Source organism: Antechinus flavipes, chromosome 5, assembly GCF_016432865.1.
Source record: "Antechinus flavipes isolate AdamAnt ecotype Samford, QLD, Australia chromosome 5, AdamAnt_v2, whole genome shotgun sequence".
In the NCBI taxonomy this organism is placed as follows: domain Eukaryota; kingdom Metazoa; phylum Chordata; class Mammalia; order Dasyuromorphia; family Dasyuridae; genus Antechinus; species Antechinus flavipes.
In genome coordinates, this window is record NC_067402.1 from 85,926,439 (window position 1) to 85,941,838 (window position 15,400).

A 15,400-nucleotide genomic window follows, 5' to 3' on the forward strand; every position below is an offset into this window, starting at 1 on the left:
GAGGCAGGGTTAAAAGATTTGCCCAGGGTAACATAGTATCTAGAGCCAGAGCCCAGTGTTCTATCCATTGCTCCCAGCTATCTGCCTGATTAGTAGAACCCAAAGAGCTAAATACAAAGAATGAAAAACTGCAACATAATACAGAACCTTCTAAACACAACTTTGGGTGCAACTTCAAAGGGTTGTATTAAGAGTGCTTTTATTAGACCTTAAATCCCCTTCATATCTTGAGTCTTGTAAGCCAAGTGACCATAGTTTGATTGGAGAGGGATCAGATTCTAAAGTCTCTAGATCCATATAAGGAGTGTCACAGGTTCCTTTGGGGAGCGGGGGGGGGGGGGGGGGGGGGAGAAGTCCCCTCAAAGTATACCTGGAGGGCATTCCTAAACAAAGATTATATTTTTTTATCAGTCTTAAATTTGTCCCTTGGCAAATCTCTCCTTGTTTTTTTCTTCTGGAACCAAATAGGAATAATCTAACCCTTCCATATGACAATATTTGTAATCTGAAATCAGCTATCATGTTTCAGTTCCATATCCAAGGCTTCACAAACCCACTCAATTGCACTTTCAACCAAGGATCATACTATATAGCACTGTTAGTCACCCACCTCACATAGTGGGTTGGGGATCAAATGAAATTGAAAAAAGCTCACACAGTGACTGTCATGCAGTAGGTGCTATATAAATATTCTTTTTCCCCATATGTGCCAATGATGGGGGTAGGGAAAGAAGCATTTGCTGTGTGGCAGTGAGGGCATCTGGAAATTTCATTATCTTTTTAGCTAATTTACACTAATGTGTTACAACTCGTAGCTTTACAGCAAAACATGGACATGTTTTAATGTATTGCTTTAAGGAGAAATTGGCAAGTAAACTTATGTTGGGAACTCATTGAACAATGAAACACCTCAGATGCTGATCCAAGGTAAGTAGTTTTAGCTCTAGGTCCTATCAGACAAGGCAACAAAGATTAATATTTAGAATAACAAGGACCATAGGGTGCAGTGAGGGGATGCCAATTATTAAAGTAAGAACAGAACATTAAAGCTACGTAAGCCTCTTTAAAGTAGGAAATTCAATTTGGTCATACCTACATTTTCAGTGAGGTTGTGGGCAGGAGTTTGTGGGGTTAATCAGAAAATTTTACATAGAAATTTGTTTTCCCAAATCTTCCCTTTGCCCAAGGGATTGCTATATGCCACAGTAAATAGAAACTAAATACAATTATAGTTTCAGCAGCAGGGAAGAGCAAAACAAATTTGAATTGTAAACAATTTGGAAATTCTTTCCTTTATAAAATTGAAGATGATCATAAGTTTTGTCTACGGTAATCCACTGAAATCTTCTAATTTTAGAACTTTGAAAGCCATTCTAGGAGGGGTTCTTAACCTGGGATTCATGAGTTTGTTTTTCAATATAATTGATTTCTTGTGTCAGCCTACATATTTTATTTCATGCATTTAAAAACATTCTGGGCAAAGGTCCTTAGCCTTCACAAACCTACCTTTACTAAACTGCTATGAACCAAAAAGGGCCCATGATACACATAGTAATTAATAGCTTCAGTCTTATATGTTTCTAAGCTAATAGGATTTAAAGCTTACTAAGGTTATTAAGAGATCTAACTTCATTTTAGAGAGGAAGAAACTTAGAGCTGAAGAAATTTGCCTAAAATTACAAGGTAATAAGTCAGAACTGAGCACTACATATGGGTTTGTTGGATCTAAATCTGGAGTGCCTCATCTATTCCCTCTAAATTCCCTCTCGTGTTCTTAATGTGATATCTGACTTTTATATAATTCTGTGGTGCACTGATTTTTTTCCACTGTCAGATGTCTTATTTTCCTCAATAATAATCATCCCAGGATATGTACAGATTATATACAACATTTAAAGGCAGCAAATATTTGCCTTTTGTCCCAGACTGTGATGGAAAATACCAAAAATAAAAAAAAAAAAGGCGAGAAAGTCCTTGACCTCAAGGAACTCATATTCTGATGGGGAGACAGCAAACAGCTCTGTTCTAATGAACTATATGAGATCAATTGGACATATCAATTTGGGGAGATACTATCATTAAAGGAGAGTAGAAAAAGTTCACAGTGGGTATGATTTTAGCTGAAATTCAAAGGAACTGAAGAGGCAGAGATGGGGAGGGGGAGAATTGCAGGCAGCCAATGAAAATACATGGAGTCAGGAAATGGAATGTTGTGAGAGGAACAGCAGGAAAACTAGTGTCACTGTAATGAAGAGTATGGGGGAAGGGAGAACTGAAGTGTAAGAAGGTGGCTATGAAGAGCTTTTAAAGCCAAACAAAGGATTTTATATTTTATTTTCTAAGCAACAGGGGAGTCACTGGCTCTTTAGGCAGATCAATTGTACAGCTGAGTGGATGATGAACCACAGTGGAGAAAGATTTGAGACGAGACCAAAGAAAAGGTTATTACAATAATCCAAGCACCAGGTAGGAGCATATGCTTGGAAGGTTGCAGTAACAAAACAGAGAAGGGGACATGTATAGGAGGTGTAAGCCTGGGTGACTGGGAGGAGGATAGTGCCCTTGACAGTAATAGAAGTAGATTGTAATTCAGAAGACCAGATGGCGTGGGGAGGATAGATAATGTATTCAGTTTTGAATATATTGCATTTTAAGATATCCCTGGGCCATCCAGTTTGAGATATCCACTAGACAATTGGAGATTTAAAACTGCAGTTTAGGGGAGAGTTAGGATGGAGTAGACCTGAGAATCATCAGGATTAGAATGATAATTGAATCCATGGGGGCTGATAAGATCATGGGAGGGGGGGGGGGGAGTGAACAGATGAGGGCTTGAGAGATCCAGCAAAAGAGATTGAGGAGAGGTCTAGCAGGTAAAAGAATCAGGATTAGGGTAGTGTCAATGGAAACCTAGGGAGAAGAGAATGATGAGTATTGTCCAAGTCTGCAAGAAAGGTCAAAAAATGAGAATTAGAAAAAACATTAGATTTGGCAATTAAGAGATCACTTATTACTTTGGAAATCATTGATTACAGTTGAATGACAAGGTTGGAGGGGAGACTACAGATTATATGGAATTAGGAGGAAAAGAGTTTAAAATAAGTTAAAAGGAAAAGAAGTGGAAGTACTGATTATAGATGGCCGCCTCAAGGAGTTTCACTATGTGGAAGACACTTTGAGCAATAAATATTCTTTCTTGTTGGACTCACATGTTACACTGGATCTAGCTTTGTCCTGACTACTGAGTCTGATTCATAGGAAGATTGCCTTGGGACACTCTGACAATGTTAATTCCTGCCTCTGTCTTCAGATTTTATGTCTTGTTCTGAAAAAGGTATATTGTGTCAAATTTGTCCAACTTCCTTTTGGCTCTGCTCGCTCTCCCCATGATTTCTCTGACCAGACTCTTGTTTTCTGGCCAGAATTTCCCTTATTGTCTCTCCTTCTTGGAGCATGAGCTCACTTTTGTGAGAGCCTAGTTTAGTGCTTGAGACCTAATATATACTTAATGAATGCTATTGACTCGCGACTTATCCTTTCCAGTTGCTAATTATTGAGCTAAACATGCCCTATATCTGGCCACTGGAGCCTGATGGAGGAGAAAGTGAGGCTGGTCACTTTGCACAGGTCTCCCTCACTTCAATTTGCTGGAATGTCCCAGCATCACCTCTGCTTTCAGGGTCCTCTTCAGAATGAAGGACAAACAGCAGCAGCCCCACCTCTCCTGGGGCCATTCACAAGTTCATTTATAGAAGGTCACCTTTTGACTTCCATTTTAGTACCAAAGTCTTAGAAATCACATCCAACCCATTTCCTATTTAGCAGTGGAATAGGAAGGAAACTGGAGTTTAGCAGAGTCTGTGGCCAAAAGAAACAATTATTAAACTCACAAGACATTAATGCATTTAAACACCTATAAAATTTCAAGACAAATTTACCAAGAGACACATGACAAAGATTTTCCTTCACCAACCCCCCTCCTTTCCCCAAAGAATATTAGTTTCTTCAAAATATTCTGGCAGCATTTGAGTCAGCCTGTTTCGGTTTCTGTGAAAATTTGGGCAATTCTTTTGTTTTTTATAAATAGACTGAAAATATAGTCTCCCAGTGATAAGTAGGCCCTTAAAAGGCACAGAAACGCCTAGGTAAATTTAATGTCTGTCTTCCATTTAAAGTAACTACTGATTGTATAAAATATTTAGGAATCTATCTGCCAAGGGAAAATCAGAAACTTTATGAGCAAAACTACAAAACACTTTCCACACAAATAAAGTCTGATCTAACCAACTGGAAAAATATTAAATGCTCTTGGAGTGGGCGAGCAAATATAATAAAGATGACAATACTACCTAAATTAATCTATTTATTTAGTTCTGTACCAATCAGACTCCCCCAAAACTACTTTGATGAACTAGAAAAAATAACCAAGAATTTCAAGGGAATTAATGAAAAAAAATCAAATGAAGGTGGCCTAGCTGTACCAGATCTAACATTATATTATAAAGCAGCAGTTACTAAAACCATCTGGTATTGGCTAAGAAATAGACTAGTTGATCAATGGAATAGTTTAGGTTCAAAGGACAAAACAGCCAATAACTTTAATAATATAGTGTTTGACAAACCCAAAGACCCCAGTTTCTGGGATAAGAATGCATTATTTGACAAAAATTGCTGGGAAAATTGGAAATCAGTATGGCAGAAACTAGGCATTGACCCACACTTAACACCATACACCAAGATAAGGTCAAAATGGGTTCATGACCTAGACAAAGAATGAGATTATAAATAAATTGGAAGAGCATAGGATAGTTTACCTCTCAGACCTGTGGAAGAGGGAGAAATTTATGACCAAAGAAGAACTAGAAATCACTATTGACCACAAAATAGAAAATTTTGATTATATCAAATTGAAAAGTTTTTGTACAAACAAAACAAATGCAGACAAGATTAGAAGGGAAATAAACTGGGAAAACATTTTTACAATCAAAGGTTTTGATAAAGGCCTCATTTCCAAAATATATAGAGAATTGACTCTAATTTATAAGAAATCAACCCATTCTCCAATTGATAAATGGTCAAAGGATATGTATGACCAGACAATTTTCAGACGAAGAAATTGAAACTATTTATAGACATATGAAAATATGCTCCAAATCATTATTAATCAGAGAAATGAAAATTAAGACAACTCTGAGCTACCACTATACACCTGTCAGATTGGCTAGAATGACAGGGAAAGATAATGAGGAATGTTGGAGGGGATGTGGGAAAACAGGGACACTGATACATTGTTGGTGGAATTGTGAACACATCCAGCCATTCTGGAGAGCAATTAGAAACTATGCTCAAAACGTTATCAAACTGTGCATACCCTTTGATCCAGCAGTGTTTCTACTGGGCTTATACCCCAAAGAGATACTAAAGAAGGGAAAGGGACCTGTATGTGCCAAAATGTTTGTGGCAGCACTGTTTGTAGTGGCTAGAAGCTGGAAAATGAATGGATGCCTATAAATTGGAGAATGGCTGAGTAAATTGTGGTATATGAACGTTATGGAATATTATTGTTCTGTAAGGAATGACCAGCAGGATGAATACAGAAAGGACTGGCGAGACTTACATGAACTGATGCTAAGTGAAATGAGCAGAACCAGGAAATCATTATATACCTCAACAACGATACTGTATGAGGATGTATTCTGATGGAAGTGGATCTCTTCAATAAAGAGAGCTAATTCAGTTTCAATTGATCAAGGATGGACAGAAGCAGCTACACCTAAACACTGGGAAATGAATATCAACTGCTTGCATTTTTGTTTTTCTTCCCGGGTTATTTCCACCTTCTGAATCCAATTCTCCCTGTGCAACAAGAGAACTGTTCGGTTCTGCACACATATATTGTATCTAGGATATACTGTAACCTATTCAACATGTAAAGGACTGCTTGCCATCTGGGGGGGGGGGGGAGGGAGGGAAAGAGGGAGGGGAAAAATCGGAACAGAAGTGAATGCAAGGGATAATGCTGTAAAAAATTACCCTGGCATGGGTTCTATCAATAAAAAGTTATTTAAAAAAAATTAATGTCTTTCACCTAGGCTGATCACTGTAAAGTGCCACCTCTGTTTCTAAGATTGATGTACTTTTGGGGGCTTCTTCTCTCCCATAAGAAAGTAGATAAAGATCTTGCCAATGAAAATATACAAATTTGTGTCTTGATCCACAACTATCCCAGTTAGCCATTTTTACTGGCTTTCTCATTCTCATTCTAGGATGGGCCTCTGGAAGGAAAGAGCACTTAATGGGAAGTCTGCCATGCCCCACCTCCCTTGCATGTGGGAGAAGGCTTCTTTTTTCCATTTCTGAGATTCCTCCATCATTGAAGAGTTGCAGCAGCTCAGAACTTTATGAGGCAAAGCTCTCTGGAATTTGTTAGAAATTCAAGATAATTTTGACTTCTGATAATCAAGGCTCCTCAGTGTGACTAAAAGGTAGAGTAAGAGAAGTATGAAAAGTTCTGTCAGCCTTTCTTCCCATGTGTCTCCCTTTTTCTCAACGCTGCCTAAAGAAAAAGGTCTTGAAGGCACTATTATAGTTCTTATTAAAAGCTGTGTAGATTAGAGGATTGAAAAAGGAATTGGAATAGCCAAGCCACAAGAATATGCTCTTCCAGGTGGGAGGAATATTGCAAGAACTGAGAGGACTGATGAGCTCAGTGATGAAGAATGGAATCCAGCAAAACACAAACACACCAATAAGGATGCCCACCATCAGAGCCGCCTTTTTCTCCTTTTTTTCTCTCCACGTCTCTCCATCATTCTGGAAGGTTACCATAGTATGATGAGCAGTGAATATCATCTGAGGTTGGTGGAGGACTTCTTTTACCTGCCAATGATCAATCAACAAATATTTAGGTACTGTGTTAAGTGCTACAGGTACCAAGACAAAAATGAAACATCTTCTGCCCTCGAGGAGTTTAATTCCACAGACAGCAGCTTTAAATAGACATTCCCTTATGTCTTAAGTTCTGCTTGTCCAGATATCTAGCAAAAGATAAGAATCTGGGTCATTCCTTGTACATTTATCGTGAAAAGAATACATTTACTATCAAGACCAGGGAATTCTATTGGTGGGGTTCATCTTGATTGGACTTTTAGGACAGGTGTTCCTAACTTTTTGTGTCTTGGATCCCTCTGGAAATCTGATGAAACTCAAGGACTCTTTGTAAGGATGTATTTAAATGTATAAAATATATACCATTACAAAGGAAGTCAAATGCACTAAAGTATACTTAAAATATTCAAAGTTTCAGGTTTATGAGCCCTCTGAAATCCAACTATAGATTCCCCCTACGGGATCCAAGGTTAAACGCTCCTGCTTAAATTTACTTTGTAAAAGGACAGTAATAGAGGAAGAGATGACTCTTATTCCTTGGGTGGTATCTAAAACCAAACATGTAGTCTCAGTTCAATACAACAATAAATTATTAAATACCCTTGATGGTCTGTGCTTGACAAAGAGGCTACAGAAAGGGAACATAAGCCAGGGTACCTCATGAGTTTTGTTTCTGATGCTAGTTAAGGAAGTTACATGGGAATTTATTATCTTCATTTTTCAGATAAGGAGAGACATTTTAAGAGATTAGAATGTAGGCTCCCTGAAGTCAAGAACTAATTCTATTTTTGTCTTTATAGTCCTAGTGCTTAGCCTATAATAGATACTTAATAAATGCATACAGAATTTAATTGTGATATAACTTGAGGCAAATTTCCAATCAATCATAGGATCATAGATTTAGGGACAGAAGAAATTTTACAGGTCACTAGCATAATTCTCTCATTTTGTGGTTAATCTAAAACTTAGAGTGTAGAAGACTTACCTAATGTCAGATAGGTAGTTTATAGGATCAATCAATCATGTGGATACAAAGACAAATAGCATTGTCTCTGCCTTCACAGGTCTAGAACTAGAAGTAGACAATCTAATCTATCTCTCTTCATTTTATAGATGAGGAAACTCAAGGTCACACAGGAAATAAAATGTCAGAGATAGGATCCTGATCTAGAGTCATCTCTTTCCAGTGAATGCTACCAGCCTCTTGATTCAAATTCAGTACTCTATTTATTGACTATTTAGGATCCTTCCATAAGAAGATGTTTAAAAGGAAGTTAGGAATAGTTGAGACAATAGCTAGCTAAATAAGATAAGTGAAATTGTCTTCCTCTTCCATGTCCCTCACAAATTTAGATTTGTTAAGATGACATTACCCTTCAAAGTCACCATTAAAGTTAATTTCAATTAAATATCATTTGAATGAATATATCCAGGGTTAGGGAGAGGGCCATGGTTACTTGTGCTTCTCATCCTTACCCAGTGGTGATGCTATAGAAAATTTATTTTAATATCCAGTTCAGCTTTGATAAAATCGAGGAATACAATATACAGCAAACATGCATTCATAAGGGACAGACCACATGAGAATGTGTTGACCAAGGGTTTAATGTCACACTTGACCATCAACATGATATTAGTCCTTTCAGATATATTTGGGGTTAGGTTAACAAATGAGTTTTTCTTGATCTGTGCTCCCCCTGACTCACTCTGTTCCAAATACCTGCCTCTTCCCTTAATCCCACTCCTCTAAAGTCTGGTTTCATTTTTGAGCCTACATCACTTTGCATCATCTTTGCTTTCCATTAGCAGCAATCAATTCTAATTCAAAGGGGAACAGGAAAAGGCGGGGTGAGAGAGGAAAAGACAGAATGTTGTCATGATGAATTTAATGCTTTTATTTTTCCATCTTTCTCAATCAGCGGCTTCTAATATTAAAATAAGTCCTCATTAGGGTATTTTGACAACTTCAGTTCCCTGAAAATGAATTCCACCTGTGGAGAAAAATTCAGAGGCAAACATTCCTTGTCTAGACTTTGGCTTTGCTTTAGTGTTAGCATTTCCTGAGTGGCTGTCAGATTCTTCAGTAATACATGATGTCCTCCTCCTCAAGCAGTGTGAGCAATTGCTCTATATATTTTTGAGGGGTGTCATTGTAAATAGGGGAGGAAGTCCCAGAAAAGGAAAATTCAAGGGAAAGGAAACAGAAAGAAAACAAGAACAGAATCTAGGATTCAATATAGTGTTTATAACTTTCATCATAGCTCAGGGGAAAAGAAATCCTGCAAAACTATAGTAGTTACCTAGGAGACAAGTTGAAAACTACAAGGCCACTAAAAATCCTTGCAAATCATTATATAGAAACCAAGAAATGGAAGTACAGAATGTTATTTCCCCTTAACATAATTAAATCTCATATTTAGATAGTGCTCTATGGTCTGCAAAACAATTTTCTTCATTACATTCCTGTGAAATACTGCATCATCCTTTCTCCCTTCTCTTGCCTAGAGGATTCTTGAATTCTTTGATGTAGTGAAAAGAATTTGAGTTGGAATCTTGGCTCTAATCTTACTGCCTGTATGGTTCTGGAAAAATCATCTCACTTCTCCGGGCCTCAACAATAGTACCACTTAGTGTTACGACTTAAAATTAGAAGAAACAGACCATTTTACTGAAGAGAAAACAATTTCATAGTGATTTTGGGGGCGGGGGTGTCTAAGTGTTTAAGATAGAATTTAAATATTGGCCTTTCCTACATCCTATCACTAAGTCAGTCAATGTATTCTCACAATATATTCTTAGGTGTGTATGTATATATACACACATCCATATATACATCTTCTAACCAACACCATCACGTCCCCCCACCCCCAAAGCCAGGCAAGGCAATAAGGTTATATAGCATTGACTAGCTACTTGTGACATTCTAGCGGAGATGTGCAATTATATATTTATCGGAGTCTAGCTGAACTGCCCTATTTTGTTTACAGGTAAGACAACCGATGACCAAAGAAGAGAAAATAACTTGCTGGTGAAAGTCACACCAGGAGTTAATGATAGAGCTAGACTGGAGCCCAACTGTCTTTAACACGGGCAAGGGCATGATTCCCCACAAAGATCCAAAGTACACAAGTGGGCCCTAATTCTATGATCTCTTTGCTCCAAGTTTTTGGGGGGAGTGAAAGTTGCGGGATAGGTAGTGAGAAATCGGGGTGAGGAATCAGGGAAGGGAGGACACAAACGTAGTTATTAATCCACCAACCTCCACGGCTTCGGGCACGGGTGTGACGCTGTTGGTCTTCTCGGAGCCTATGCGGAACTTGGCAGCTTTGTAGATCTTCCAATAAACAAAGAGCACCACGCAGAGGGGAAGGTAAAAGGCGCCCACAGTGGAGAAGACGGTATAGGAGGGTTCGCGGCTCACCTGACACTCTTCCTTGTCCGCGGAGTAAGTCTCCCCCCAGCCGAAGAGCAGAGGGGCCAACGAGATGACTGCGGAGAGCAGCCAGGTCAAGGTGATCATGACATTGGAGAGGCACTTGCGAATCCGGAGAGAGTAGTCGAGGTGACGGGTGATAGACCAGTATCGGTCCAGGGCGATGGCTGTCACGTTCCAGATGCTCGCAGTGCAGCACAGCACGTCGCAGGAAATCCACAACTGACACAGACGCCTGCCCAGCTTCCAGCGGCGCCCGGACAGCTCGTGCATCAAACTCAGGGGCCAGGGCTGCCACCAGCACGTCAGAGATGGCCATGGAGGCTATCAGGTTGTGGGGTACCCGATGGAAGGTGCGCACACGGAGGATGGTGGCCAGGACCAACAAGTTCCACGTGAAGGTCGCCACCACCAGTAAACCCAGCAGGGTGAGGACTAGCACGCCAAAGATGGAAAGTGGGGGCTGACTGGGGCCAAGATTTTCAGGGCTACTGCTCCCATTGGTCGGGAAGGGGGAGGGGAGAGTGAGAAAGGAGCCGGTGAAGTTCAAAGGCCAGTCCTTTCTTGGCCAGGAAGTGTCTGTGTCTGTCTGTCTGTCTGTCTGTCTCTGTGTGTGTGTGTGTGTGTGTGTGTGTGTGTGTGTGTGTGTGTGTGTATGTGTGTGTATTAGAGAGGAGAGGAAGGAAGCTCTGGTAGGAAGTTTGGAAGGATTATCTAGGCTGTGAACCCTGAGGCAGCTGATCCAGCTGTGGCTCCCTCTGATCAGCAGGGTGGCTTCTGCAGAGCATCGGTGAATTAAGTCCCAAATGACCAGTCAGAGAAGACAGAGGTGAAAAGAAAAGGTTTGGATACAACCCACTTTTAAGAAACCCTCAGGCGTGGAAAGTGAAACCTCCCCTGGCTGTCAAATCCAAAAACCTTAGAGACTGAATATCAAGCAAAGAAAGGGGTCAGGGAGTCAGATCCTTGTGTTCAGTGCTGTCTCCTGCTGCAGAGACCACTCCCGAACTGGCCTTGAGCCTTACTAATCTTAGGGCAGCCTTATGAAACTAGCTGCAAGAACTTATCAAAGAGGTATTTCAGCAATTACCTTCCAGAGGTCTGAGGTCTCTGTGTTTTCTCAAGAGCAGCATCTCAATGCAGGGGGAAGGGAGGGAGGGAGAATGAAAATAAAGGCTGGTATTTGCACTCAGCTCCAGCTTTTTCCCTCCATAAGGACATCTCAGCTCTGCAAAAAGAATTCTTGCAAGTCCAGCTCGCCCTAGCTTTGTCACACTAGAAATCAAGCCCTACCTCAAACATCAGCAGACTAGCACTTTCCCCTTTGCATCTTGCACACTCCCTTTTTTCTTCCACAAATCACAAAATCTCTAAGCTTTGGTTAAAAGGTCCCCTGGCCATTCTCCCTCTTGGCATCACAGGCTCTGTCCAAGGTGCTGAATCAATTGCTTGACTTTCATTTAACTGGGCTCCTTTACTTAATTCTTCTCCTCCTTCTTTCCCCAACATGCTTATCCTGGACTGGAGATTTCTGTCAGACTTGAGATACAATGTTTGACTTTCAAGAAGCTACTCCCTATTCAAAAGGTGAATACAGAGTCACAGGGATCACAAGTGGAAACTGGATTGGAAATCATTCAGTGAGTGATAGAAAGGAGTGAGTGAAGTTAAAAGTCAGTTCATTAGAACCAAACATTAGAACCCAGATCTGCTAATTATCTATGTAGTTTTGGAAGAATCATCTCTCTCTGGGCCCCATCTGTAAAGTGAAGAATGGTGCTTCTGGTCCATTCCATTCCAACTTGTTATTTGGTTAACTCATCTTTCCTGCCACCTTTAGGATTTTATTGTGCGTCAGAGGCAGGGGTTTCAGCAACACATTGCTTTCTTAGCACTGGCCTTCCCCATATATTTCTGGCCTGATAGAGGTTTTTTTCCCCTTACAGGATGAAAGATGGGGTTATCTTTAATGTAGTTTGCTTATGCAGCTGGTGTATATTCCTAGAATATTAGATGGCTGACTAATAAAAAGTTTAGCACATTTACTTAACATTCCAAAAGCTTTTAGTTTTCTCTCTGTTTCTGTGGCATGTTTTGATACTTTTTTCCTGTGAGAAATAAATTTTCAGGTAATGAGTCAATTGTCAGTAGGACACATAACACTTATGTTTTATGTAGTTCTCTAGAAATCAGTAAGTCCCCATACAAGATCCATGTCTGAGTGAAGTCAAACTCAGTTGTTTATTCAACAGTAGGTTGCATGCGACATTAAAACTGAAGCTACCAGACAGTCTGTTTTGACTAAATTGATTCATGTGGCTGAATTCCAGATCAATTGAAGCAGTTATATTTTTCCCACACTGAAATGATTAGTTGTTGAAATCAATATATGTGGGTAAACACATATATAAGTATAGGTATTGTAGCATAGTGGATAGAGTACTGGCCTTGGAAGCAAGAAGAGTCGGATTTAAGTTCTGTTTGGTACATACTAAGTATGTGACTTAACCATTTAATGCCCTACAAAATAAATCATTTGAGGGAATTTCTAATGCAGAAGTTCCCTACTGGGATGAAATCACAATTTTGAACAAAATTAAAGATTGTGATAGAAAAAGTATAAAGGATCCCATAAGAATGGGCATTTTCTGAGATTTATGAAACTACAATTATCCTTTGTGGGGGAGAAAGTGGTTAGGTCAGAGTGAGAACTATTTTTTAAAGAGTAAAAATTCTATGTTGTGGTCCATATGTTGTGGAACCACTCAGTTCTCATAGTTCTCTCTCTGAGTGTAGACAGCTCTCTTCATCACAAGATCATTGGAAATGGCCTCAATCATTTCATCATTGGAAAGAGTCGTGTCTATGTGAGACCATGCTTTTAAAGAATGTGAGGGGCTTGAATAAATCCTAAATGCAAATGTCAGGTTTAAATTCATGCTTTTTTTAGCATCTCAAATTTTCCCCACAAAAATTATTTTTAAAAAATTTAAAAAGAAATTTGTATAGCAATTAAGAAAGCTAAGAATTTGCATGGAATGCATTTATTATAATTTATCTTGTACACATAAAAGATGCTATCCATTTGTTGTGTTATTATTATTGTTAATATTATATAAGGGCAGTTAATAAGCTTAAAAAAATTTTAAAGATATAATCATAGAAAAGTCAGAGAGTCATCTAGGCTATTTCCCCTATATCAAATAGAATGACAACAGAAATACTCCCCAATAGATTATATGTAAAAAAAAATGTTAACCATGTCTCTAGATGTTGTTTATATCTTTAAAAATGAACAAAATGCTATTGTCTCTTGTTTTCAAAGTGATTTTATTTTTATTTCTTAATTTCATTTTCAAAACATCTTTTTGAAAGCAAATAGGATTGTCAATACTTTAGATTTTTAAAAAAGCCAGAATATGTATTGTGTCTAAAGTTATTCAATGGCGGAAAAGAGATTGGCATTTATATCTGCTGACTCTTAAATTATAAACTTTCCAACAAATCATGCTGAGTTTTAAACATAAATGGAAAAGCACAATGAATAGGATATATTTATCACCTTTCATTTTAAAAAAAAAGACTGATTTTTCTGTAATAACACAAATAGATGGGGGTTCCTTGACAATATTAATCTTCCATCAAGACTTGATAAGAAATTTGAACACTGGACAGTTTGAAGTTTGTAATGTAGCAGCAAAATATTCCTCTGCTTATCTGCATCACTGTCTCTTGACATGCTTTGGTTTCTGTTGATGGCAATCTATTTCTTGTGAAGTGGGCACAAACTGGGCCAGGTTTATGGGATTTGTACAATAAATAAGGAAATATGTCTTGAGGTCTTCCTTGTAGTGTACCAGATCTAATAAAGGCATCAGTTAACCTGTAAGCTTAATTAAGAGCCATTGAATTAGTACTTATTAGGTGCCTGCTATATGCCAGGCACTCTGCTAAGCACTGGAAAATATGTGTACGTACCGTTGTGAAAAATAGTTGAAAGTGATGGAGGAGTATACATCAGAGATGAAAGAATATAATATTAATACAGTCAGAAAAACTGGATTTAGTAATGGCGGTTAAGCATTAATTTTCTCATGATTAAGTAAACATTGAGACCAAATCCTGGAGCATCTGCTAAAGGAAACTGTGAAATATTCTAGAAAGATATGGAAAGCATAAGCTAGAATGATCCTTCTAACACTTGAACATAGCTCTTAGATTCCCATGAACTTTGTCTTCTAGGGCTAAACATTCCTACTTCCTTCAACTGATTATCATATGACATGGGCTCATGTCATATGGGCTTTCGCTGTCATGGTTGCTTTCCTTTGGAAGTTCTCTAGCTTCTCAGTATCTTCTTAAACAGTAATACCCAAAATTGAACACAAGTTAGATGTGATCTAATCTGGGGAGACTAGAAGGACTATCACTTCCTTAATCCTGGCATATCTTTTTTTTCTATATAGCCCAATCATCTCCTTATTGATAAATTCAAGAGCCTTGTCTCAGTTATTATCTCTGTTGGCCTGTGAAGATTTCATCACTGTTGACTATACTGTTGAGATATTCCTTCTAATGAGGAGATAATAAGATATTTATTTAGTAAGATTTTTGTTTTTCCAAAATACATGCAAAGATAGTTTTCAACATTCATCTTTGCAAAATTTTGCATTCCATATTTTTCTCCCTTTCTCTTCTCTCTCCTAGATAGCAAATAATTCAATATAGGTTAAACATGTGCAATTCTTTTAAACATATTTCCACATTTATTGAGGAGAAAATATCTTGAAGGAGGTGTAGTCAACAGTAGCTCTGTGTGATACTGCACTGTCTTCCTCCCAAAAAACAGGCTCAAATTTCTTTTCATTCTATATCTATCTCCATACCACCACTCTGGGCTTCTTGCCCATTTTAAATTTGAAAATAGGTTAAGATTATTTAAATCCCAAATCCTGCCCATCATGCTCTTTACCAGATAAAAATGTATGCCCCCAACTTTCCCACACTCTCCTATTTCTTCTAGCACTTGTCAGAAGATTTTGACCCATAGTTGGGCACCCAGGAAACTTGGTAGATAAG

At 38.6% G+C, this 15,400-nt stretch overlaps 1 protein-coding gene across 1 annotated transcript; it reads right to left on the reverse strand.

Moving 5' to 3' along the window:
• Positions 1 to 5,918: 5,918 nt before the first annotated feature.
• Positions 5,919 to 10,919, reverse strand: HTR5A (5-hydroxytryptamine receptor 5A; the record flags this gene model as incomplete). Its single annotated transcript, XM_051961201.1, is given in 3 exon segments — positions 5,919 to 6,879; positions 10,148 to 10,607; positions 10,609 to 10,919. Coding segments are annotated over 3 exon segments (1,104 nt in total), but the record flags the coding sequence as incomplete, so codon positions are not given.
• Between the last annotated feature and the right edge of the window lie 4,481 nt (positions 10,920 to 15,400).